Raw genomic sequence first — 24,959 nt, 5'->3', positions numbered from 1 at the left:
TTAGACTTTCATTTTAGATAGACCATTACGGTGAGTGTATAGAGTAGGAATTTTGCCAGTCAGGCAAAATATTTAATAGGTTATAATAGTAGCAAGAATTGAGGTTAGAGTGGGAGAGAGCCAAAGCATAAGAGACTCTTAAAAACTGAGAACAAACTGAGGGTTGATGGGGGTGGGAGGGAGAGGAGGGTGGGTGATGGGTATTGAGGAGGGCACCTTTTGGGATGAGCACTGAGTGTTGTATGAAACCAGTTTGACAATAAATTTCATATATTGAAAAAAAATAGTAGCAAGAATCATGAAGGTCTGGGATATGCAGAGAGATATTTGGGAGGTAAAATTAATAAGGGACATAGGGAGGTGAGTGAGGGAGTAAGAGGTTCTGACATGATGTAGGAACTATATGGGATGACTGGATGGCAATGACATTCACTAAGAAAGGGAATACAGTATAGAATGGGTTTGAGGTGCTCAAGATCTTAGACATTTCTGTTTTGGCAATCAGGCAGAAAGATCCAATAGAGCTGGAAATGAGATTTTGGAGCTACTGGTTCATAAATCATCAGTATGTAGGAGGCAGGTTATGTGCCAGCTAAAATGCATGACTATTGATTTAAGTAATCAAGGGACTAATCATTAAAGGAAACCTGAGCACGAGAATAAGCTGAATTACTTATTGATCATAGAACAAAAGATGCATTTTGTGGAGAAATGAAAAAAGCAGATGAAAGAATATTGTATCGTGCCCTTTATAGAGGTGATTCACATTGCTAACTTGATTTATTTCAAGGTGGTACTAGATTAAGTAGTAGCAAATACATACACACTTCCTCACCAGCAATTGAACATACACACTTCTTCACCAGCAATTGAACATACACACTTCTTCACCAGCAATTGACAAAAGTCACTGGAACTAGTATTTTTACCCAAGAAATTGGAAAGGATCAAAGTATTCTCTTTGAGCACTTTGGACACAGTAATACAAAATGCAAGGAGTAATGGAGCAGATAACAAAAAACACAAAGGGTTGTGGCCAAAAAATTGTATACGCAGCCAAATTATGGTTCATGTGCGATGAAAATGGAAGGGTACTTTCAGGTTTTCAAGGATTAGAGAAAATGTATTGCATATGTGCCCTTGAAAAAAAATTTTTTTAATGAGAAAAAGACAAATGAGAAAAGTCAAAATTAAGAGTTTGAGAAAAGGACATCTTTGTCCAAAAGCACTGGGAATAAGCACGGAAACAAATTAAATGTAGAAGCAAGACTAAACAGTTGTTCTGCAAGATTGGAAATAGTGCAGAGTACCAGAAATAACTTACAAAGGTAGGTTGTGGTTATGAGACTTCTAATCTAAGAACTTGGGGATGGAGCTTTAGGAGAAAGTGTACCGGCATGCTCAGTCCTGGGCCAACCAGGATCCGATTGTGTATCATTAATATGAATTTCCTTTTTCCTTTGATAACTGGCCAGAACTGGTTAAAGGTGGGCAATAAAAAAAATCTGGGAAGTCACCATTAGTAGAATTTAAAATAGGAGAGGATTTATGTTTGTTTTCTAAATGGCTAGACAAGATTAGGGATTATGGCAAGAGATGAAAAAAAAATCAAGGAAACAAAAAACAAGGTTTTAAAAGACAAGTGTCAGTAAAACAATTTACATATAGTGTATTAAATTTCTCTTTTAAAAGACTGACTCAGACTAAAGGACAGTCTTCAACTATGTGCCCTTTCAAAAGGTATACTTGGAACAAATAAACCTGGAAGGGTTAAAATAAAAAAGGTAGGTCAAGATTAATAGGGAAGACACCACAGAAAAATCGGACGAGTAACAGTATGAATTCCAAAGTAGAATTTAATGAAGATAAATTTAAATTTAAATAATTTAATTTAGTTTAAATAGTATAAAGAACAGGTTTTTTAAAAAAAATGTTTATTTTTGAGAGAAAGCACAGGTGGGGGAGGGGCAGAGAGAGGGAGACAGAGTCTGAAGCAGAGAATCTGAAGCAGGCTCTAGGCTCTGACCTGTCAGTGCAAAGCCTGACGCGGGGCTCGAACCCTTAAACTGCAAAATCGTGACCTGAACCAAAGTCAGATACTTAACCGACTGAGCCATCCAGGCATCCCAAGAACAGTTTTTTAAATTGATTGAAGATGTAATAACTTAAAAGACCAATAACTATGGGAGAATTAAAGTTCTAGGAGTTGTCTTCATAACAGACTTCTAGGCCTGTTTTTTTACATTTTTACTTTTTAAAATTAAATGAACAGGGAGAATCTTCCTATTCATGCTTTTGAGTATAGTCTTAATACCAAAAATCGGACTGAAGGAGAACCTTTAGATCAACTATTGACCGAACTTTATTCAATAGATTACTAGAGTTGTCCTAGATATTAATAGAAATTCTGTGGAAGAATATTGTGGCTATACAAGTTTGGAAAAATCTGCATAAGGTACTGTTTTGGAGATTCATAGCGCACTGTAGCGCATTAGGATCCCTGAGAAGTTTAGCTCAGTATTTTACAGGTTCCTATTTTTTTTTTCTTTGTTTTTGGGTCGTGGAATATCAGTGAACAGTTTATGGATCCTGGTGTTTTAAGGAACAGAGTTTGGAAAACGCTTGAGTATTGCTGACAAGTCTGTAATAAAATTAAGACTAATGGAACAGTTAAAGAATCATTAATCATGACTAAGGAATTTTATTTAAAGATGGTTTAATGGAAAAGATCTAGTTATATGACTCATTACCTCATTTGGTTCAGTAAGAAAACTTGTATGAAAAGCTTAGTAGAGCAGAAAATCATTTGATATCATTTGATACCTGCCCCCCCTTTAATATAAAAAAGCCTCTTAGAAAATTGTGAATATCATTTGGTATGGAATATAGTCAATATCATAATTTACTGCAATTCCATAGAAGTTTGTCCTTATTACTTCTTGTTTGCTATATTTTAAGTTCTTTGAGGGTAGGAAATAAGTTGATTTTTGTATATTTTTTGTCACCCATTCTGATACAGAACCTTGGATTATAAGCGTTCTGTAACTGTTTCTTGAGAACATTTGGAAGCATATCCTTATGTAATTTTTAGATTAAAATGAGTTTAAAAAATATTTTTCTTCCTGTTTTAAACCTTTTTTTTAATGTTTATTTATTTTTGAGAGAGACAGAGTGTGAGTCGGGGAGGGGTGGAGAGAGAGAGAGACAGACAGACAGACAGACACAGAATCCAAAGCAGGCTCCAGGCTCTGAGCTGTTGGCATAGAGCCCTACATGGGTCTCGAACCCACGAACTGTGAGATCATGACCTGAGCTGAAGTTGGATGCTCAACCAACTGAGCCACCCAGGCACCCCAATGTAAAATATTTTTGAAAGTATAAGCCATATACGTTTTTAAGCGTAAAACATGAGTTTTCAAAACTGAAATAGATACTCCTCAGTATGGGCCTTAATGTTTGCTTTATTTATTTATCCAACAAGCTTTGAATTCTCAAATGGCTTTAAATTTGGTTAACAGGTAACAGGAAATTTATAAAGATTATTGAACATTAAAGGGGTATTATAAATACTATTTTGAAAAAGGATTCTGTTTTTTTATGGCTGAATAATATTCCATTGTATACGTTATATAGTTATATGTATGTAATAATTATACCAGTTATATAAATTAAAATGGTGCTATGAACATCGGAGTATAGATATCTTTTCAAGTTAAGGTTCGTTTCCTTTGGATATATTCCCAGAAGTGGAATTGCTGGATCACATGGTAGTTTTGTTTTTGATTTTTTGAGGTTCCTCCATCCTCCATTTTAATTTTTGAGGATTTTACAAAGTGGCTGTACCAATTTACAGCCCCACTCTCATTGCACAAGAGATCCTGCTTCTCCACACCTAAGCCGGCATTTGTTAGCTCTTGTCTTTTTGATGATGGCCATTCTAACAGATATGAGGTGATATATCTCATTGTGGTTTTAATTTCCATTTGCAACGACTTGGATGGACCTTGAAGGCACTATGCTAAGTGAAATAAATCAGAGAAGGACAAATACGGTATGGTCTCAGTTGTGTGTGGACTCTACAAACAAACAAAAACAAAACAAAAAGCAACCAAATACGTAGAAAAAGGGATTAGACTTGTGGTGACCTGAGGCAGAGGAGGAGGAATTGGAGGAAAGTGGTGAGAAGTTATTACCACCTTCCAGTTCAAGATAAATGTTAGGCATGTAATGTGCAACTTGACTATAGTTAGCACTATATAGGAACATTTAATATTAAAAGAGTAAATCCTAAGAATTCTCATCACAAGGAGAATTTTTTCTTCTCTCTTCTTCTTCTTCTTCTTCTTCTTTTTGCTTTTTATTGTATCTAAATGAGATCATTGATGCTAGCTGAAACTATTGTGGGAATCATTTCACAATATATGTAAATCTGCCATACTGTGCACCTTAAACTTACACAGTGATGTGTGTCAATTATTGCTCAATAAAACTGGAAAAAAAAAAAACAAAAAAACAAGGCTTATCCTGGCCAGAAGTATTATCCTTGGTGAAGCAGGATGTGTAAGGAGGACTCTCATAATGGCAGAACTGTTTGTTCATGTAGGAAAATCAAGGGATTTGGGACCTGAGGCTGGTTCAGAATTTTCCAGGATGTGGTTGGGTTTTTAGCTAACCACAATTTTTCTATGGTTTTAGGAGTGCCTTTCAGCCCATGAAACCCTAGCCTTGAATTTGGCTTTACAGGGCTTGAGAAAATTTCATTCATATGCAGATTTCTGCATTCTTTCAATTTCCAGGAAGAAGCTGCAGTTAACGCTGGGCTTGGAGTGCACGTCTGCCTGTGTCTGTGTGTGAACGCACAAAATAGCCTGAATGTGATACGGATTTATAGGAGTCAGGAAATCTGAGTTCTAGTATTTTCTTCTTTTCTAATCTTGGATAAGTCATATAATTTTTTTCTCTTTCGAGTTTTCTTATGCGGAATCTGGAAATTCTTTCCCTTTCACTCCACTGTGAAGTTCTGAGAGGATATCTGTGAAAACTTTTTTAAATGTACAAAAACTATTAAGTTTAAGCTGTCAGTAAAACGTATGAGTACTCATTTTGCTGGAAGAATCATGCAAACACAGAAGTTGGAGACTAAAAATCATGGCAATAGGGAAACATGAAAATCTTTTTTTTCCTCCTTTTCCTTTTGGGTTTTCAGTTACAAATTAAGAATGCAATTTTAACTAACATTTAAAAGCCTTTGCATTACAGAGAGAAAATTAATCTACACTATAGTTGGGTAATAATTCAGAATCAGTATTTACATTGCTAACATTTTGTTACTTATTGTCAAGTGTAATTTATTCAGGATATACACTGAAACCTGTTGTTTTAACTCTGCAGCTAGATGAAAATACGACAAAAGAGGTTTGAATGAGTTTTCTTTTTGGTAACAGTTTGCTTGAGGAATGGGCAGGCTTTTCCTCACTTGACAGATGGTAAAGGAAGGGCCTTGAGAAGGCAAATGGATTTCCTAAGCTTGCATTTACTGGGTGATGATAGAGTCAGGGCTAGAATTCATAATTTTTGTTGTTACCTAACATATTTTTCCCCTTTGGGTACAGCATTTTCTTGCTGATAATTATGACCTTGTAGTAATTTTTGGTAATTATCATAATCTTTTAGGAAGAGAGTCAAATGATGTGTGGCTTTTGCATATCGAATTAAAGAATCACAGTGAGAACCTACAATAAGAGGACATAATTTTCGTTTTTAGAAAACAAATTCTCAGGCTTACTAAATAATTTATGTTCATATAGTTTGTTTACTAAAAGTGTGAATTAATAATGGGTTTAAAGCTCACACTTTTTCAATGTTGATTTATGATAGGGAAAACTGTATAAAATACTTTATGTAATGATGCTTTAAATATACATTCATAAAATAATTGACTTTTAATATCAGAGAAATATCTGTATGGGGAAAGTTAAAAGGATAAGTTATGAAACTGAGAATGTCACCTATTTTATATAGTTTTCCATTAACTTTATTTATTAATTTTTTAAATGTTTTTTATTTTTGAGAGAGAGAGAAACACACACACACAGAGTGGAGGAGGGGGAGAGAGAGAGGGAGACACAGAATCCGAAGCAGGCTCCAGGCTCCGAGCTGTCAGCACAGAGCCCGATGTGGGGCTTGAACTCACTAACCGCGAGATCACACCTGAGCGGCTGTCGCTTAACCTACTGAGCCTACTGAGCCATAACTTTGAAAATATGATAGTTTCCATGTTACTTTGATGAGATAAATAAATTGGAATCTTAGAGTATCATATCATCTTTAAATAGTTCAGAAAACAACAAACCCAGGAGCATTAACTTAGGTGTGTGTGTGTGTGTGTGTCTGTGTGTGTGTGTGTGTATGTGTGAGGTCAGCTATACACTTGACATGTCATTCAAAGCAAATCAACCCTTTTCCCTTCTTGGTATTTTATGTTTCAAATCAATTGATCATTCATGGACTGTTTCCAATAGTGGTCTCTTCTATGAAGATTTTAATTAAGGGATCTCTTAGGAATTAATCATGCATTGCTAGGAGGCTCAGCTCTTGGGTGGTAACTAATCTATAGATGCTGCTTCACTTGAATTAAAAAAAAAACTGAATTTATACAACATGACTTATTTATTTCAGGAGAAATTAGAATTGAGTAGACTTTTGAGACTGAAAGGAACTTTGGAGATCATATAATCCAGTACCTTAATTTGATATTTGAAATAACTAAAGCTCAGAGAGATTGATCAGATGTCACAAAGAAAGTTTTGGTAAAAGTGGGTTAAAACCTATATCCTCTGTATCATATCCTAGTGTTTTTTCCCTTATATTATTTGTTATGTTTGTGAGATTCTCCTCAAGAACATTGATAAGACTACCAAAGAAGTAAACAACAACAACAACAAAGTTCTAAATGAGTAGGGTACAGAATTCTTAGAGTTCATTCAGTGTCTCCTGGACGGTGGACTAATCCACAAATTGAATTTAAACTATACTTTAACATTTAACAACATAAATCAGTTTCTTGAAAATAACATGTTAAAAGGTAAGTGCTTGAATTGAAGTAGAGACCTTGTTAAACTATGTCAGTTAATGAAATAATTGCATTTGTGAAGACACTTTTATATTTTAATATAAAAATGATAAGATGTGCTATTTTTTTAATTTTTTTTTCAACGTTTTTTTATTTATTTTTGAGACAGAGAGAGACAGAGCATGAACGGGGGAGGGGCAGAGAGAGAGGGAGACACACAGAATCGGAAACAGGCTCCAGGCTCCGAGCCGTCAGCCCAGAGCCCGACGCGGGGCTCGAACTCACGGACCGAGAGATCGTGACCTGGCTGAAGTCGGACGCTTAACCGACTGCGCCACCCAGGCGCCCCAAGATGTGCTATTTTAAAATGTCTGTATGTTTGACATATTAAACAAAATATGGGTGGGTGTTCTTCAAGCTTATCTCTGATGGAAATAAAGAGAGAAATAATCAAAAGATAGGCAGTGAGGAAAAGTAAATAGACTAATATCAGAATAATCAACTTCTAAATACTTGACTGTAATTAACATTTTTGTCTGCAAAACTGTAAATCCCAGAAGAATTAGAGATGTCTATAATCTGATGGTCAGCTTTCATTTTGGGAGGTGTTGTTGGATATACATTAATGGTTTTACCATTCTAGATATTTCTCTTTTGTTTAATCATATATTAAATAATAAGTAGATCAGTTTGGCCTCTATTTCTAAGTGGCCATGGCTGTTTTAATCTCAGGCTTTGAAATGGAAAGAAAGGAAATGGGTGTGAGTAAATGTGTTAAATGTATGTGAGAGAGGGGGAGAGAGAGAGAGAGAGAGAGAGAGAGAGAAAGAGAAGGAGGGAGGGAGTGTTAGTTGTGTATGCCTGCTTTCTTATTACAGCTCAAGATTATAATTATGAATTAAGAGCTGAGGTTGGTTTTCTGGTTGGTATTCTTGGTACCAGACCTGTGGCTTTTGCTATATGTATTACAAGTAAGTAAGCCATCTGGAAAAGAACAATGCAGGGATTTTAGGGTTATTTTTTTGGAAATAGTACTTCAGTTTTCAGATTTTAGAAACTGTTACTTTGAAACTCTGTTCTTTGTTCATTGCTTACTATCTACTTCCAGAGTTTCACACTCTAATGTTTCAGTAAATAGTGTCATTAACAATATAAAGGAAGATCCTTAGAGGCTCAGAAGTATGCCCTAGTGTAGGCTGCTACTGGGACATCAAAGAAAGGGGAGTTCTCTTTTGATTTGAATGGACTTCTTGAAGGTCCCTTGAGAGCTTGGGGATTTGTGCTGGGCTTTGAGGGGAAGCCATTGCGGTAGGTGAAATTAGGATTTCTAAAGCTCCAAAATGGGCCAGTTTGGCAAAAATAGTGGGACATGAGGCTCTGATTCATTCCCCTTATAGCTGCCAAGGTGGTATTTGTAAAATGAAAAACCAGCTCTATAACTCCCTATATGAGAACCAGTCTTAAGAGATTGTACCTAATAGTCTGAAACTTGAGACTTTTCTTGATTTTTACTGGCTATATCTGGCAGATGCTTCTGAATACTTCTTCACTAGGTTACAAACTCTCTAATGGAAAGGCCCATTTGTTCATCTTTTTATCCTTAATACTTGCCAGCTTCAAAGAAGGAAGTCAGCATGTTCCTGTCGAATAAATAGGGGCCTACAATCCAGGTTAAGGAATTTGGACTTTATTCTAAAGATAGTGGAGAACAATTAGAAATTTTTAAACCAAAGAATGATATAGTGAAAGATACTCTAAGGTAATTAATTGCAGTGAATTGATTATTTTGCATGCTAGCCTTCTAAACATTATATTCCGAAGTACCTCTTACTTACAGCAAATAAGCATTTATAGTTAATGATGTCCTAGGTATGTGTAGCAGTCAATTCGTGGAACAAGATTTAAAATTACTGATGCATTTTTTTTTCTTTACTCTAAATTAGCATTAAGAGTTAGTTTTTAACCATTAGCATTAAGAGTCAGTTTTTTAAGTTCACTAAGACAAAGCAGGATTAGGTAGGCCTTATGGTTTTCATTCAGCAACTATTTGAGTGCCTACTGTGTTATCTACCACGTTCTAAGCATTGGGGACACAGTGTTAACGAGATTCATATAGCATACGACTTCAGGAGGCATTTTAAATAGTCTAGTGTCATCGAGAACTCTCTAGTAGTTCAAAAATCATATGAAGAAAATGGAAAAAAAAGGTTTTTTCTTTCTTGTATTCTGTTTTTTTTTTCCTAAAGGACATCACAAATAGAAATATAGGAGTTTAGAGGCTTCTCCTGGACTTTGGACATTGTGTATATTGGTGGTACCTGTTCCACTTAATAGTTTGATGCTTAATTAACAACAGCTTTTTTTTGAAATGATTTTTTAGTGAGATACGCACATGCCAGAATTTAGTTTTTAAAAAACAAATGTTGCTTAATATTCATTGATTGTCCACAATATAGTAGGTACTCTAGTAGTATGCAAGGCTTTGGTTTTACTCATTGGCAGTTTTCACAAATGGCAGATCCATTTTAAATCAATGGGCATAGTATTTCACTTACTTAGGCATCAGAATTCTTTAGTAATTAGTTTATGGCCCTATAACTAAATGGTGTTTTTTGATGAGTGGGTAAAAAGCACTGTAGTTCTGAGCTTTATTTCATCAGTTGATAGGCTTGACTTCCTTCCTTCCTGTCAGCCTATTTGACTGAGAGACCAATTTTACATGGCTTTTGTTGGAAAATTTAGAATATATTTTCCATTTTATTTTTTATTTATTTTTTAATTTTCCATTTTAAATAGTCAAACTGCTTGTATATCTATAGAGCTGTTTTTTAATTTTTGTAGATCATTCCAAAATCTGGAAGATTTGTGATTAATGGTAGACTTAAGGATTCTTAAATTTGGTTTATGTTTAAAGTAGCGTTACCAAAAAAAAAGTGATGGTGGGGGGGCACCTGGGTGGCTCATTCGTTTGAGCATCTCTTAATTTTGGTTCAGGTCATGATCCTAGTGTCGTGGGATCAAGCCCCATGTTGGGCTCCATGCTGAGTGTGGAGCCTGCTTAAGATATTCTCTCTCTCTCTCTCTCTCTCCCTCCCTCCCTCCCTCCCTCCCTCCCTCCCTCCCCCTCTCCCTCCTCCTCCCCCTCTCCCTCTCCCTGTCCCTCTCTCTCTCCCTCTCCGTCTTCCTCCCTCCCTCCCTCCCTCTCTCCCTCTGTCCTTCTCTCCCTCTGCCCCTCCCCCGCCCCTCCCTCTCTTTCCCCCACTCATGTGCTCTCTATCTAAAATTAAAAAGGTAGCTTTACTAACTTTAAAACATGTATACATACAACACAGTAATGATGGCAACAGTGATAACAACAAGATTATCCTTATCTTCATTAATGCAGTGACAAAACATTCCAAGCCAAAATAGAATATTAGTGATGGTTCTAGGAAAGCCTGGGGACAAGACACTTTTGAAAGGTACAAGGAAAATTTGTATTAAGAATAAACCTCCCTGAAGTTTTCCTTTTACTTAGCAGTTACTGTCCATTTTCTGTATTTTTTCTTTTCTCAAAAGAGAAGATTTTTTTGTTGTTGTTTTGTTTTTTGTTTTGCTTTGTGAATCTGTGTTTGAACTTTGCTCTGTCCCAAATGGGAGTTGTGTCCATTAGTTAAGATAAGCCAGGTTTTCTGGCAGATATCAATGATTGCCTCCTTTTTTGTGTGATCCAGATTTGTGAAACTAGGCATACATTTTTTTTCACTTTATACCTCTCCAAGAAGGAAGGAAGGAATTCTCCCAGTTCAAGATATGCCTCAGTAAAGCTCTCTTGATGGATCTATGGTGTTCCGACTTGAACTAAGACTTTCATATCTTGAATTATAGCGATCTAATATAAAACATTAGAAATTTCAGAAATATCAAGTTTTGACATATTGAAAGTTAACAGCCACCTCTGACCATCCATGAAATATAACCTTTATGTATATAATGAGTGTGAGGATAGAATAACTCCTATCTGTCGACAGTGCTGCCTGGAATGCCTTCTCTGCTCCATTTCTCCTGGTTCCCTTATGCCCTTACTGAATGAAATCCTACCTATCCACAAGGCCTCAGCTCAAAATTACTTCTGAAGTGGGAAGAGTTCCTTGACATCCCCCACCGGCTTTACTCCAAACTGTATTATATGCTCCCTTATCACCTTGCATTTTTCACTTGTCAAACTTATCACACTACCCATCAAAGTCAATCTATCTAACTGGATTGCAAGCTCCTTGGGGACAGAGTCCGTGTCAGTTTTGTGCAGGTTGTATGCCCAGTACCCAGTATAGTCCCTGGCATATCATAGGCCCTTAAAATAATGTGGTAAGGACGTAAACATAAAAATACTCAAATGGATTAAGTTAAAAGTTTTTAATTTAATCTGTGTCATTGATGATATCAGTGTCAATGAAATTGAGTGAAGCACAAATTGAGTCAGTCTGAAGACAATAGGAGAAAAAGGTGGTGTGATATGTGAATTGCCAAAAATTGAAAGAAGACGTCCTGCATTAGGAGATTTGATCTATAATCATACTGACTTGCTTCCCATTGTGCATTTTAACCTAAAATAAATTTACCAGGGCCTTTCTCCAAATCAGCTGAGATTGTTTTATCTTTATCCTAAGTTTGTGGCTATCTGTGCATTAAATGTGCTAAGGTGACAGCTAAATTGTGTTCCTAACAACTATTTTTAGCGTGTGTAATTTTGCTTTGCCTTACTGATTAGGATATCTTCAGAACTTTAACGTTGTGGCTGATTTTTAGGTTTCCTTTCTTGGAAAACATTGATCTGTCCCTTCCCCCAGGGTGTGATGGATTTAGTAGCTATTTTTGTTATTGTTTACTGCTTTGTATAGTGACCTTTTGATGCCTCCTGAGCGGTGGGAATAAGTTTGATACTATAGATATAACAGGAGCATACCTCAAAGAGATTTTTTTCTTTTGTTTTTAAATGTGCCTTTTCTTTTTCTTAATTGTGCCCGAACTGATACAAACATTAAAGACTATTATTCTGAAATTTTTCTCACACTAATGAGAGCATTATACTGAGTACAAAACATACCTGTGAGCAAAACACAGTGAGGTATAGGTTAATTTATGTGTATATTTTTTCTTGTGTTCTTAAAAACTGAAACCAACACATTCACGCTAACTGAAGTGTCACCTGGAGAAACAGCCTTAGAAAGCTGAAAATTGTTGAATTTGGTAAGAAAACAGATACCTTCGCCATAGTCTGAACTGCAGTTGTTTTTCTGCATGTTGTGTGATAGATGTTGAAGTCTTAGCTACAAATTGGTGAGGGAATAACAATGGATGAAAGGGACCAGAGGGAGGAGAAAGGTAGTATTGTTACTTGTTTCAGCAGAGTTTGCATAAAAAAATTATATGCAAATATTTAAGCTGGGTTTTGTTAAAAGAAGGACTTACTCAGTTTGGTGATTGGTTGCTGGTCGTCTTGCAAATAAATTATTTCTATTTCAGTTTCCTGAGGCTGTAGCACTGGGTACATTCTGAAATACTGAAAGTGAAAATGAAAATCTATAAATCATTTTCTTTGTTAAAACACATACATAGTATCTTGGCCCTAGAAGATGACCTTATCTCAAAGGAGCTGTGTAATGCAGGAAAGAGATCATTTTATGCTGAATTTTTTTTTTAACCAGCTAGAAGATTTATGTTACCAGATCACCTTTCCAGTGGTCATTTTATTTAAACTTATGGTAAATATACTTAGAACGGTAAAATGATTAATGGAAATTATTTTTACTTGTGAAAGGATATAATTGAAATGATTTCCATTGCAACTGAAATACTACCTGCTTACTTAATTTTCTGTTTAATCATTCAGGTGACGTTAAGGCATATCGATTGTGATGTTTGGTGGAATAAAAAAATTAAATCCATCAAAGCAAATATTCTGATTTGTTGAACTTTCTCTTACCTTTACAATTCCTTTTAAAAGTTTGAAATGCCAGGATACTGTGTACAGAACATGTTGTTACGGTGGTTGTTGTTTTTTATCTTCATTTGCCAGCTATCAGGCAGGCTAGCCAGGAGCGCTGAGACTCTAAAGTAAATGACAAAGCAAATGAGCAGGATGGCTTGCCATCAGCGCCATAGATCTGAAAGTAGACAGCCAGACCAGAGATTAGAGCAAAACAATTCACGATAGCACAGCAAACAGGAGCCTCAGTACAATAGCAACGGTTCTCTTTTCTGCAAGCCCCATGGAGAAGTAAGATTGGCCTGCATGGTTGTTATGCCTTCCTTGAATTCAGTTGAAGCTCAGGAGACTAGGGCTAAGGGCTCAACACGTTTTGAAGCAAATTTTAAGTAAGGAAGCCTGTCCCCCTCACTGGGGATGAGTCACATTTGTGGTTACATGGCTAGTTACAGAAATGGCTGAAGGACAGAGGATTGGGTTGCTGTACTTGTAGTTTGGTGCATTTGGTAAGGAGGAGGTATGGGGGACCCTTGGGGTCCATAATAATAGATCATCTTTTCTAATAGTCCACCCGTTGGCCCTAAACATTGGCTGAACTCAAATGTTTACATAAGTATCCTACACCTTCAGCAATTCAGATTAGGTGAGCTGAGCCAAATCCATTCAAATGATCTCATGCAACACTTAATAAGGATGATTATCAATAGGATGAAGCCAATGTAAAGTTTTCATCTCAGTTGGGTATCCCAAGATTCTGGATTCAGCCAGTTGAATTAAGCCCCAGAGAGTACTGATAGGTCTTATTTCAAGTAATCATTTAGTTTCCGTTCTTATGGGATATATGCATTGTTTCACCTGTCTAGTGGTATTAATTCATACATATTCTGCTCAGGCAGGATGTAGTTTAAGGCTGGAATATTATCCACTATGGCTTGTGCAAGAGAGTTTAAACTGACCTATTGATCTTCTAGAACTTGCATAGTCTCATTGGCTAAAATTAAGGATAGCTTCCTGACCATATATCCTCTAGGGCATGAACTCTACTGCCAGAGAATAGTACTTGCCCTGCTTTATGGAACCTGAAGTCTCTGTAACTCTGGTAGGGTTGGGGCACATGTTGTCTCCAGTATCCAAACAGTCCAACTTAGTGCCAGGCCTCCTTTTTGGTAGGTGGGGGCTAGAGGGTGAGTGATTTTTCCTTTACTGACTCTGGGTAGCCCACATCGCTCCCAAGAATTATTTGCCAGTCCCTTGAATTCATTAATCCTGAACCACCCCTGGGGTTTCATGTGAGTCAGCTTCTGTTCCAGAGCCCTTGACACCTGCTCTTTATTTGAGCCTATCAATCAGTATGATATCATTAATGTAGTGGAACCAAGTCATTCCTAAAGGGAAAGGGCGTGTTCCATATTACATTGGTGGAGGCAACAAGAGAATTCAAGTACCCCCAAGGCTATTTAGTGAACCAGTCTTGGAACCTGTAATCAGGTGAAGGTAAACTGATCTTGATCTTATGGTAGCAAGGGGATTGGGAAAGAGGCGAGAGAGAGAGAGAGAGAGAGAGAGAGAGAGAGAGAGAGAAAGGCATTAGCCAAGGCCAAGAAGCCATGCCCTGTGTTATCAGTTTGTGCAGTAGATTCAGTCACAGTCTCAGTGTCTGGAAGAGCCAGAGCCACAGGGGCAACAACTGAATTCAGTTGGCAAGAATCCACTATAGGCTGCCAGCTCCCTTTAGCCTTTTTTACAAGGCCACACTGGGCGATTCTATTGAAATATCACATGTCTCAATATTCTTGCTGCCTTTAGGTCTTCAATCAAAATTGTGATGTCTTTTTCTTCTCCTGAAATTGAATCGTTTTTGTGTAACTTAGGAGGGAACTGCCTAAAGAGATGGTATGTTTGGCATTTGTCCTACTGTCACCTGCAACAAGTGGGTCTTCCAAATTGAGAAAATGGCCCTTGGATTCAGTGAGCATTCACAGTACACATGCAGTATGTCAAACATCAATAGCAAGTGTACAATCAGGGATGAGAGAGGAATAGCAGCAGCAGGGCACAACAGGGATCCAAATGGCCCCACATGGATTGTTCTGGTAACTTCTATTCCTTTTATTCTGTTTCCAAACACAGGCAATTGAATGTGTGGCTTCTGCCCTTCAAGGGAAGCTGATGAGATAGCCACTTGAGGATCAGTGTCCAAAAAAGCCATTAAAGCTTATATCCCCCACCCTGCCCTTTCTTTCCCTGAAGCTCTCCCTTGGGGATGGAGAGATCTCGGTTTCATCTCTGGTCCCCCTTTTCTTTAAAGGCTGGCAAATCAGGGTGCAAGGGCACAGGGTTAGGTAGTGGAGGTACTGAAGGAGTAATGTGTTCTGAAGTTGCCACTTAGCTCTGTAGTTCCTTCGGTAGTGGGGGATTGATTTCCATGGAGGAATCTGGATCTATAGAAGCACTTTGATTTCAACCAGTTGCTTGCTTCGGGGCTCCCATAGTTCAGTTTCTGAACCCAATTTCTTTGGTGCTGATTCCATCCATCTCTTTTCAGGGAACTCTTAACAATCATATCCATGTTATCTTGCAGCTGGGCCCTCTTGGAGACGTTCCAGAAAGTCATTGTCTCTCATATGTCAGCATACTACGTGCACCAAGTTATTTAGGGAAGAACCCAAACCTCAGAGAGAATGCAAGACGTAACAAGATCCCAAAGGAAATGACTAAGTAAGCAACCTGGTTCGTTTGCCACAGCTTCATCGTAGGTGTGAAAGTAGACACTGAGACTTAGTGATCAGAGCAAGGGTTTTTAAAACACATAAACAGCAAGAGCCCCAGTGCAGTAGTGCTGGTTCTCCTGCTCACCAGTACCACGGTGCGATGTGATGCATCCGGGTGGTGGCTGTGCTTGCAGTGAGTTGGTTGGCAGCCGAGGAAGCCAGGACTCAGCATCTTTCATAGCACGTAGCAACCAAACCTGTCACCCTCACCTAGGAAATGAGCAGTTGTCCTGCAATTACACTGTGGTTACCTTAATCACTAGCTATAGAAAGGGCTCCAGGTCAAGTGCAGTTTGGCGTCAGTGAGACCACACTTGAGACCCACGACGGATTGGCTTTCCCGACATCATTATCATTCACGTAAATATCTAAAATATTCTAAGAATAGGTATTTTTCAAATAATATACATGTAATAGCATAGTAATATATTACCTTGGAGTTCTGCTTTCAGAGTTAATAAAATGCATTCATAGTATATGTCATCGAGTCATCTGTGAAGTAGGTCACGGAAGTGTCCTCATATGCATTTTGCAAAAAGAAGAAAACTGATGCTTACAGAGAGGTTCAGTGACACATGGCAGGTTATATGTGTAAGTAGCGGAGCCAGATCTTGGATCCATGTCAGTTGACTCTCATGTGTTCTTTTTACTACCCCGAACCAAGTTTACTTGAATGAGTAGAAAATAATCTTTTGTTGATTATAAATAATATTCGTATGCCAGTGGATATTTCAGTAAAATTATTACTGTTGAGTATGTTTTCAAAGGCCTAAATTAACAATTTGTTTAGGAAATACATTATTGTTAAAATTTAGTTTATATGTGGTTATTACATATTTTAAATATAAGTCTGAATTAAGGTCTTACTGTTTCTAGTGTCACATTGGAAAAGAGAATGAAAAAGAATGTCATTTGATATAGACTTAAAAGTTTTGTTATTTTTTGGTTAATTATGATCTAATAAATCCCTGATTCTATGAACCAACATCTTATAATTTGATTAGTTATACATCAAGTACAGTTGAGAGAAAAAGTAGATACCGGCATCTCTCAAGCTAAAAGAACTAAGGATCATTCTGAGTAGAATGAACAGTGGCAAGATACTACTGAGTAGAATATCATAGCAGTCAGGCTGATGTTAGGTCAGACTTTCCATTATTAATCCTTCTTTTGGTTTTTATAACTTTTGGTTGAAAATTCTTTCCAGGGAACAACTTGTATACAGATTTTCAGCCTGGGAGCAAATATCTCATGACCCACTTACAAGCCTCTTTAAACATTCAGATTAATGTTAAGAGCTTTTATGATGAAAGCTAATTTTATGTTTCAAAATATTTCAAAATATTTATTCTTTTGGAATCAACAACTTAAAAATATTTTATTCATTCCTTGTGAGGCTGCATTGTATTTTTAGAATTATACTCAAAATAGTTACTAAGCTCTGATAAGCTTTTAAAAATTCTAAAATGTAAGAACTTGATTAAACAGCATTTAGTTGATTTTTAAGAAGTTGTTAGAATGAATAAAGCATTATATACTAACTGCTGTAAAAGTTAAAACTTCAACTTTACGTTTCAATGATTTAAAAAAAGTGGGGGATCATCATTTTGTGTTCACTTAATTATTTGATTTGTATTTCTCTGTAAAAAATGTGAATTCAAGAATACAATATTGTATTAGGGCTCTCCAGAAAAACAGAACCAGTAGGAAACACACACACACACACACACACACACACACACACACACACACCCCTCTCTGTATATGTGGTTACCTTAACCCACGCAACTAGCTATATATCTAGCTCTACACACACACACACGCACACACGCACACAGATTTATTATAAGGAATTGGCTCACATGGTTATTATGGAGGCTTGAGAGCCCTGAAATCTCTAAGCTGGAGGCCCGGGAAGCTGGTGTAGTTCTGGTTGGAGTCCTAACAGCCTGAGAACCTGGAGAACCCATTTTGTATGTTCTAGCACAAGTCTGAGGGTCTGACTGAGGAACAGGAGTGCTGGTGGTGTAAGATCTAGTGTAAGTGTGAAGTCCTGAGAACCAAGAGTGCCAGTGGTATCACTTCTGGTGTATGTCGGAAGACTTGAGATCTAGGAGAGCATGTGGCGGAAGTCCCAGTCCAAGGGCGGGAGAAAACCAGTGTGCCAGCTCCACAGTCAGTCAGAAGGAATGAATTCTCCCTTGCTCAGCTGTTTTGTTTTTTTCAGGTCCTCAATGGATTGGATGAGGCCCACCCACATTGGGAAGGACAATCTATTTGATCCTAGTCTACCAATTCAAATGCTAATCTCCTCCAGAAATATGCTCACCAACACACATGGAAATAATGCTTAACCGGTATCTGGGCACCCCATGACCCAGTCAACTTGACACATGAAATTAACCATTCCAAATACCATGAATAAGTTTTTCCTGTACTCTTAGTCATATTATTTCCGAAAGCACTTGTGTTATACTTTAAACAAATGTTTCTGATGAAAATGTTCTGATGAAAATATTCCTTGAGCGTTATTTCCTTTCCCTGAAAATGTGTAAAAAATATCCCAAATCCCTAATATGATCACAATTGTAATCAAAATCCACTGTGCAAACCTGTAATTTAGTTCATTTTAGAGTAGTCGTATGGGAACATCTTGCCAATTTTCAGTCAGTTGCAACAAAAGAGTAGACTCTTAAGAGACTCCTTGAAATTTCAGCATGCCTCCAAGATCCAGAATCTATACCCTGATATTTTCTCCCAAAACAAGGAAACGAAGTCAAACTGTCAGGTGGAAATTTTATGCCATTTTTCTTTAATGCTTTTAGATGGCTTATGATTTAACAAAACTAATACTTACGGAATATACTGCTTTATGAAATGTTAGAATTAAAAAAAATTTTCTAAATGAATAATCATTGGAATTCGAATGTAGAAATTTAGTATTTTTTTTCCCCCTGGAAATATTTTCTTTTGTTCTTTAATTCCACCATATATTAGGAGGTTGGCCTAAAAAGAGAAGGATGGTAATTTTTATTTTATTTCCAACCAGTGGAATCTATCAGAGTATTGACTTTTCTAACTCAGCAGAAGGATTTTGCTATATTTTCTATTAGATAAATAGTAAAGGGGTAGTCATAGATTTTATGTAGTATTTTCTTTGGTACATTAGCTGTTATTTTCTTTGATGCATCTCACAGTATCACTTTTATATTTTAAAGTGTTCTGAAACAGTAACAGATCAATTTTTAAGTCTGCAGGTCACTTTTGTTTTAACTTAGTGGATTAGGAACCCTCAAACTGGGGAACTAACTCATGAAGGAGTCCTAGGCTGTTAATCCCCTCTGGGAGTTGTGGGGCAGGGGCTGGCAAAAGCTAATGCTCTTTCCAACCTGTTGCTATTATAAACATTGTTGTTCTAAACATTCTTGTGTATGTCTTTTGTGCGTAGATAAGTTTCTCTGGAATATATTACCTTGGAGAGGAATTGGGAGGTCACAGGGACATTGCCCTCTGCCTACAGAATATGAGAGTTCCAGTTGGTCCATAGCTTGGTTTTATTTTGCGAGAATTAAAGTTTTTAAAAACCTGATAATGAGTCTGACCTGGTATTCTGTTGTTATTTTAATTTGCATATTCTTGATTTGTAGTGAGATTGAGGATTTTTTCAAATGCTCTTTTGAAAATTCATATTGCCAGTCTTTAAAAAAATTGGGTTCTTTTGTTTACTGAGTTCTTCACAAATCCTAGATGCTAATTCTAAGTTGGTTGTATGTATTATGAGTATTTTTTTTTCTGGTCTATGACTTCCTTTTGCACTATTTTCAGCTGTCTTGATGAATAGACTGGATTGTCAGTATCTTATAGTTATAACTTTTATCCTGAAGTATATTTCTTTCTATTTTGATGCTATGAAAGATACTTGTCTATTTTCTTCAAAAATTTTTAAAGTTTTACTTTTCACATTTAGGTCTTTATTCCACTGTCTATAGTGCAAGGTGGTAATTCCTTATGTACATATGCATGTAAGTGTATTTTTTTATTTAAAATCATTCATAAGCATTTGCCTCTGAAGCACTTCTGAACAGTCTGTACTTTCTTATCCATAATGCCTGTTCTATCAGGTATAAAGTTTTCATACGTGAGCAGTTCTGTTTCTGGGCTCTTTTTCTGTTCTATTGGTCTTGTTTTTTCCTGCTTCAGTTGTACTTTGAATAAGGCCCTTTACCTTGGTGGTGTTTTTTCAAGAATTTCTTGGCTATTTTTGACTTCTTTGTCTTTCATATTTTCTTTTCTTTTCTTTCTTTTTTTTTTTTAAAGTTTATTTATTTATGAGAGAGAGAGAGACCGAGTACAAGTGGAGGAGGGGCAGAGAGAGAGGGAGACACAGAATATGAAGGAGGTTCCAGGCTCTGAGCTGTCAGTACAGAGCCTGATGTGGGGCTTGAACTCAAAAACCATGAGATCATGACCTGAGCCAAAGTCAGATGCTTAACCGACTGAGCCACCCAGGTGCCCCTTCTTTCGTCTTTTAAAATTAGTTTTGTAGACATACAAACACACATATATTGTTTTCAGGAAGTTGTGCATGTCATCTAAGGTTTTGAGATTTACCGACAAATTATTATTATCATTTGTATTCTTCTCTCCTTCACCCCCCCCAACATTCCTTATTCTATTGGATTTGTAGTTATGCCCCCTGAAATTCTTTTTATTTATCTTTGTGTTCTTCCCTTTTCTTGATCAATCTTGCCATAGGTTTGCCTGCCTTTCTTAATTTTTTTTCCCTAAGAACCAACTTTTGGTTTTATGGAGTCTTATGGTCTTTATTTTCTATCTTACTTCTACTCTTCTCCTTATTGTTATAACTTAGAAATTGAGTGGGAAATTTCTATAGGAAATCCCGGTGGAGCTGTTTATGGGAGAGGCTGGGCCTGAGATAATGATTTGCCATTTGATAAAGATAGTGGAGAGAAGTAGGAGGAAGGAAAGACACAGTGATTGTAGGTCAGTGGGAAGCCTTCTTGGTTCCAGTAATACTGCCACTATTCCTATTTCCTTTTAAAGGCCTCTGTACTTCCAAGAGTATTTGTGCATAGTTTGTAGTAACTGACATGTTTGTATCTTTCACTAGCCTGACAGGATGGGGAATCTTACCTTCTCTTCCCGCCTACAACAGTCAAAGCATTGGATATGTGTACATGGAATCAACCCTATTGACTCTTCTTGAGTGTGGCTGTGTATACATGATTTAACAGGAACATATTATGGATTCTCATTCTAGAGGATTCAAGAAAATTACCAATTTTAACCCATAAAAATATCTCCCCCATTGCCGTGAACTGAATTTTTTCCCCCTTAATGTACAGAGAGGGCAAGGATTGACTTTTTTAAATCAAATTTTAATTTGATTAAAATTTTTTTAAACATTTATTTATTTTAGAGAGAGAGAGAGACACACACACAGAGTGCAAGCGAGGGAGGGGCAGAGATGAAGGTAAGATACAGAATCTGAAGCAGACTCCAGACTCTGAGCTGTCAGCACAGAGCCTGATGCGGGGCTTGAACCCACAAACTGTGAGATGATGACCTGAGCTGAAGTCGGACACTTAACTGACTGAGCCACCCAGGTGCCCCTTGATTTTTAAATTTAACATGAGTATGAGCTACTTTTTTTTTTTTAAGTTTATTTATTTTGAGAGAGAAGAGAGAGAGAGGGAGGAGCAGAGAGAGAAAAGGAGACAGAGAATTCCAAGCAGGCTCTTTGCTGTCGCCCTGGAGTCCTGATGTGGGGTTCGATCTTCCAAACCATGAGATCATGACCTGGGCCAAAACCAAGAGTCGGATCCTTAACTGACTAAGCCACCCAGGCGCCCTGAACTAGTATTTTTTGCTTGAAGAAATTTGTTAACCTTCTGATTTAAGGAAGACAAGTAATTGCCTTTCAATTATCAGAGATACTTCTTTTAATGAAAAGGTAGCTGTATATGTATCTTCTGTCACTGCTTCTGTTTCCAGAAGGCATTTAGGTCTTAATCTGAAGATTAATGTGAAGATTAAAAGTTAATAACTTGCCAATTAAAAATAATCCAGACTCATATGCACCCCTATATTCTAGGAAAATTTGAAAAAGTTTAATGTTATTATTCTAAAGCTTAATGCTTCTGAACAGCTAAAAGGGCATTATTGTTCACAGAGTAGTATGTAAAAAGCTATCCTTAAAGGTCAGGAAAGAGTCATACAAGCTGATTCAATGTAGCGATCAAGTAAAAAAATGACAAGAGAACAGAATTCTTGGACGATTTATCGTCTTGATTTTTTACAAATTATAGCTGTTTGGCTTTGGAATAGCATTTATATGTGGAAAATGCTTGGAGTAAGCTTTCCTAGAGAAATTATCCCGTCTGATGCTTTGGAGATGGACCTAGTTTTGAATCTCCGTTTCTTATTTACTAGCTGTGTGGTATCTGTTAGGAATGCCGTTTAGCTTCAAGTAACAGCAGCGGCACAAACAAAAAAGGGGTTTATTTTTCTCATGTGAAGAGAAATCTGGAAACAGCTGCTGGCTTTGGTGTAATGTTCAGTGATGATCTCTGATTCTTTGTCTTTTTCTCCTGAAACAACACGGCTGCTTCAGCTTGAGGCATCACATCCGCATTGCAGGCAAGGAGAAAGGGGGAAGGACAGAAACAACTTTCACTGGGACAAGTGACTTTGATATTTTGGGGGGGGGGCAAGGGATTTTTTTGCTTATATTTGGAAAAGTAGGTCCCATGATCAATCTTAGCTGAAGGGTAGCTCGGGAGATGAGTAAGTGCCTTTAGTGCCTTTATGACATCTGTGGAAGAAATATACAAGGGAGAAGTTGGGAATGGATGGGGGTATTGGTCAGTCTGCGATGTCTGCCTTGTGACCATGGGTACTATACCGAAGCTGAATAAGCCTCAGTTTCCTCTTGGGAATAGTAGGAACACTACCACGTGAGACTTGGACTTTTAGTGTACTATTAAAATCTTTCACATCTAGAATGATGTCTTATAGATGTATTTGCTCAGAAATAATAAAAGAAGATTATTAGAAGAATTACATGAACAATGCATTTAGGGCACTTTGTCCAGTGCTTGGCATTTAGTACCCTATAAATGAGATTGACTTTTGTTTCCAGTGTATGCAGTGATGGAGTGCATTTATTATACAAGCATAAATAGAAATTTTTACAATTTGATTATCTTGTTATATTTTATCACTTAATGTGTAATTGAAGGTTCATTGTTTTCTTGATGAGTAACATTTCTAAAAGAATAGTCTTAATTAATATGGTATCTGCCTTACTATATAGAGATGTATGAATGCTAACATGACAGGGTATTGTTACTATAAATGTGATTTGTGGAAATGTCTTAAATCACTTTCTTTAAAAATGTAAATTAAAATTGCTTTAAAAAAACTTTATTGAAATGCAACAGATAAAAACAGAGTATATTTAAGCATATAGCTCAGTAAATTTTTACAAAGTGAACACACTCATGTGACCAACGCCCAGGTGAAGATACCGAACACTACCAGCACTGTAAAAGCCTTCCTTGTGCCCCCTTCTGGTCATTGCCACCTTCCCTTGACCCTTCTTGTGGTCATGAGGGGAGGTGGGAGTAGATCCTGAAGAGGGCTTGTGTGTCCTACAAGGTAGAAGCTTCAGTATTGTTACATGAAGGGGAGGGGGGGGGTGGGTGGGCCACTTTTGCAGGCCCAGAAGGTTTAAGGTGATCTGGTGTTTCAGGCTTTTTAGGTATTGACACAATTGTCCCTACCTTGTCTTCCAGTCTCAGTTCTTCCCATGCAGGATCCTGACCTCAGAATAGCGTCTTGGCTGGATTGAGTATTCCAGTTTTCTTTGATGATCTGCTGTCCTGATATTTAGCTCCTAGGCCCAGTCCTCAGCCCTTTCTGTTCTCTGGCTTCAGAAGATGAAAGAAGGCTTCTTACTTTTCACAGGTCACCTCAGATCATTCTTAGGTTTTCATTTCCTCCCCAATTTGTTGCTGTCCTAGCAACAGCTGATTCCATAGACCTTATAATTATTACTTCCTGTCAACCTCTTAAAATCCTGAGATTATCTCACCTGCCAGTCAATTTCCTTCAGCCGGCATCCTTTCCCATTTCACCACTGGTGAAAGTTTTAGCAGTTGCATTACTACTCATGTGAAGGGCTATCTGCACTTCTTCACCTACCAGCTGATCCGGCTGCAAAATCTCATCTTTGAGTCTGCTTTCTGGATGTCTCCTGTTGCAACCAGCATTGACAGAATTCTCTAGGAAACAGACTCAGAGGTAGAGCTCTGCATTCGCCTATTTTTTTTGTTTAATATTTTGGGGAACAACACCTTGGAGGGAAGCAGGATTGGGCAGGAGGAGCTGAATTGCACTGTGGTTGCGACAAAGTCTTCAGCCAATCCCGTGGGACCATTCAGGAGCTAGCATAGAGCTTCAGGATAGTCTCAGATTGATGCGAGGGGTCTGGACCTTTGTACCCTCCCAGTGACCACTCAGTGGATGCAGCTGCCTTGAGAGGGACTCAGCTGTGAGCCCTCAGCAGTCGTTCTTCCTGCAGCTTGGAGAACGAGCGCTTCCGTGCTGAAAAGCTATCTGGAGGGCGCACCGCAGCATCCACTGCTGATGCTGGATATTGATTTTCAGACTTTGTTCTTTTCCACTGCATGTACTTAAAGCTATTAATTAGTTATTGTGCAGTTTAACTCTTTCCAACATATGCTATTTAGTTTTTCTGTCTACTGATTCTGTTACAGAGAGTGATATTTTACAACGTGCACTCTTGGTTGTAGACTTGTCTTTTTTTCCTCTTAGATCTATCAGTGTTTGCTTTATAGTTTCAGGCAGTGTTATGCAAATGTAGGATTGTTGTGTCTTATTGCATTGTACCTTTTATTTTTATGAAATATCTCTCCTTATTTTTAATATGCCTTTTGTCTTAAAATCTACTTTGTGTAATATATAGTCACCCTAGCTTTCTTTTGGCCAGTGTTCCCATAGTATCTCTTTTTCATTCTTTTAAAATATCTTCCTGTGTTCAACTATGTGAGGCATATCTTGCAAGCATTTAGAATTTAAAAAAAATCTGGTCTGATCATTTTTG

General features: G+C 37.4%; 1 protein-coding gene across 2 annotated transcripts in view; it reads left to right on the top strand.

Moving 5' to 3' along the window:
- NEK7 (NIMA related kinase 7) overlaps window positions 1–24,959 on the top strand; it is a 160,302-nt gene that overhangs the window by 17,682 nt on the left and 117,661 nt on the right. Inside the window, exon 1 of one of the 2 annotated variants that reach the window (XM_047076722.1) lies at window positions 15,652–15,758. The exons of the other annotated variant lie outside the window; for it this stretch is intronic. Coding sequence (XP_046932678.1) covers window positions 15,751–15,758 — 8 coding nt within the window. The 5' untranslated portion in view covers window positions 15,652–15,750. Of the gene's footprint in view, window positions 1–15,651; window positions 15,759–24,959 lie in introns of those variants that run through there. 2 annotated transcript variants of the gene reach the window in all.

Source organism: Lynx rufus, unplaced genomic scaffold (assembly GCF_022079265.1).
Source record: "Lynx rufus isolate CCGP_SWC_20201006 ecotype Redwood Valley unplaced genomic scaffold, mLynRuf1.p SCAF_15, whole genome shotgun sequence".
In the NCBI taxonomy this organism is placed as follows: Eukaryota; Metazoa; Chordata; class Mammalia; order Carnivora; family Felidae; genus Lynx; species Lynx rufus.
Note: the sequence above shows the minus strand (reverse complement) of the source record. Positions and strands in the feature narration are given on the sequence as shown.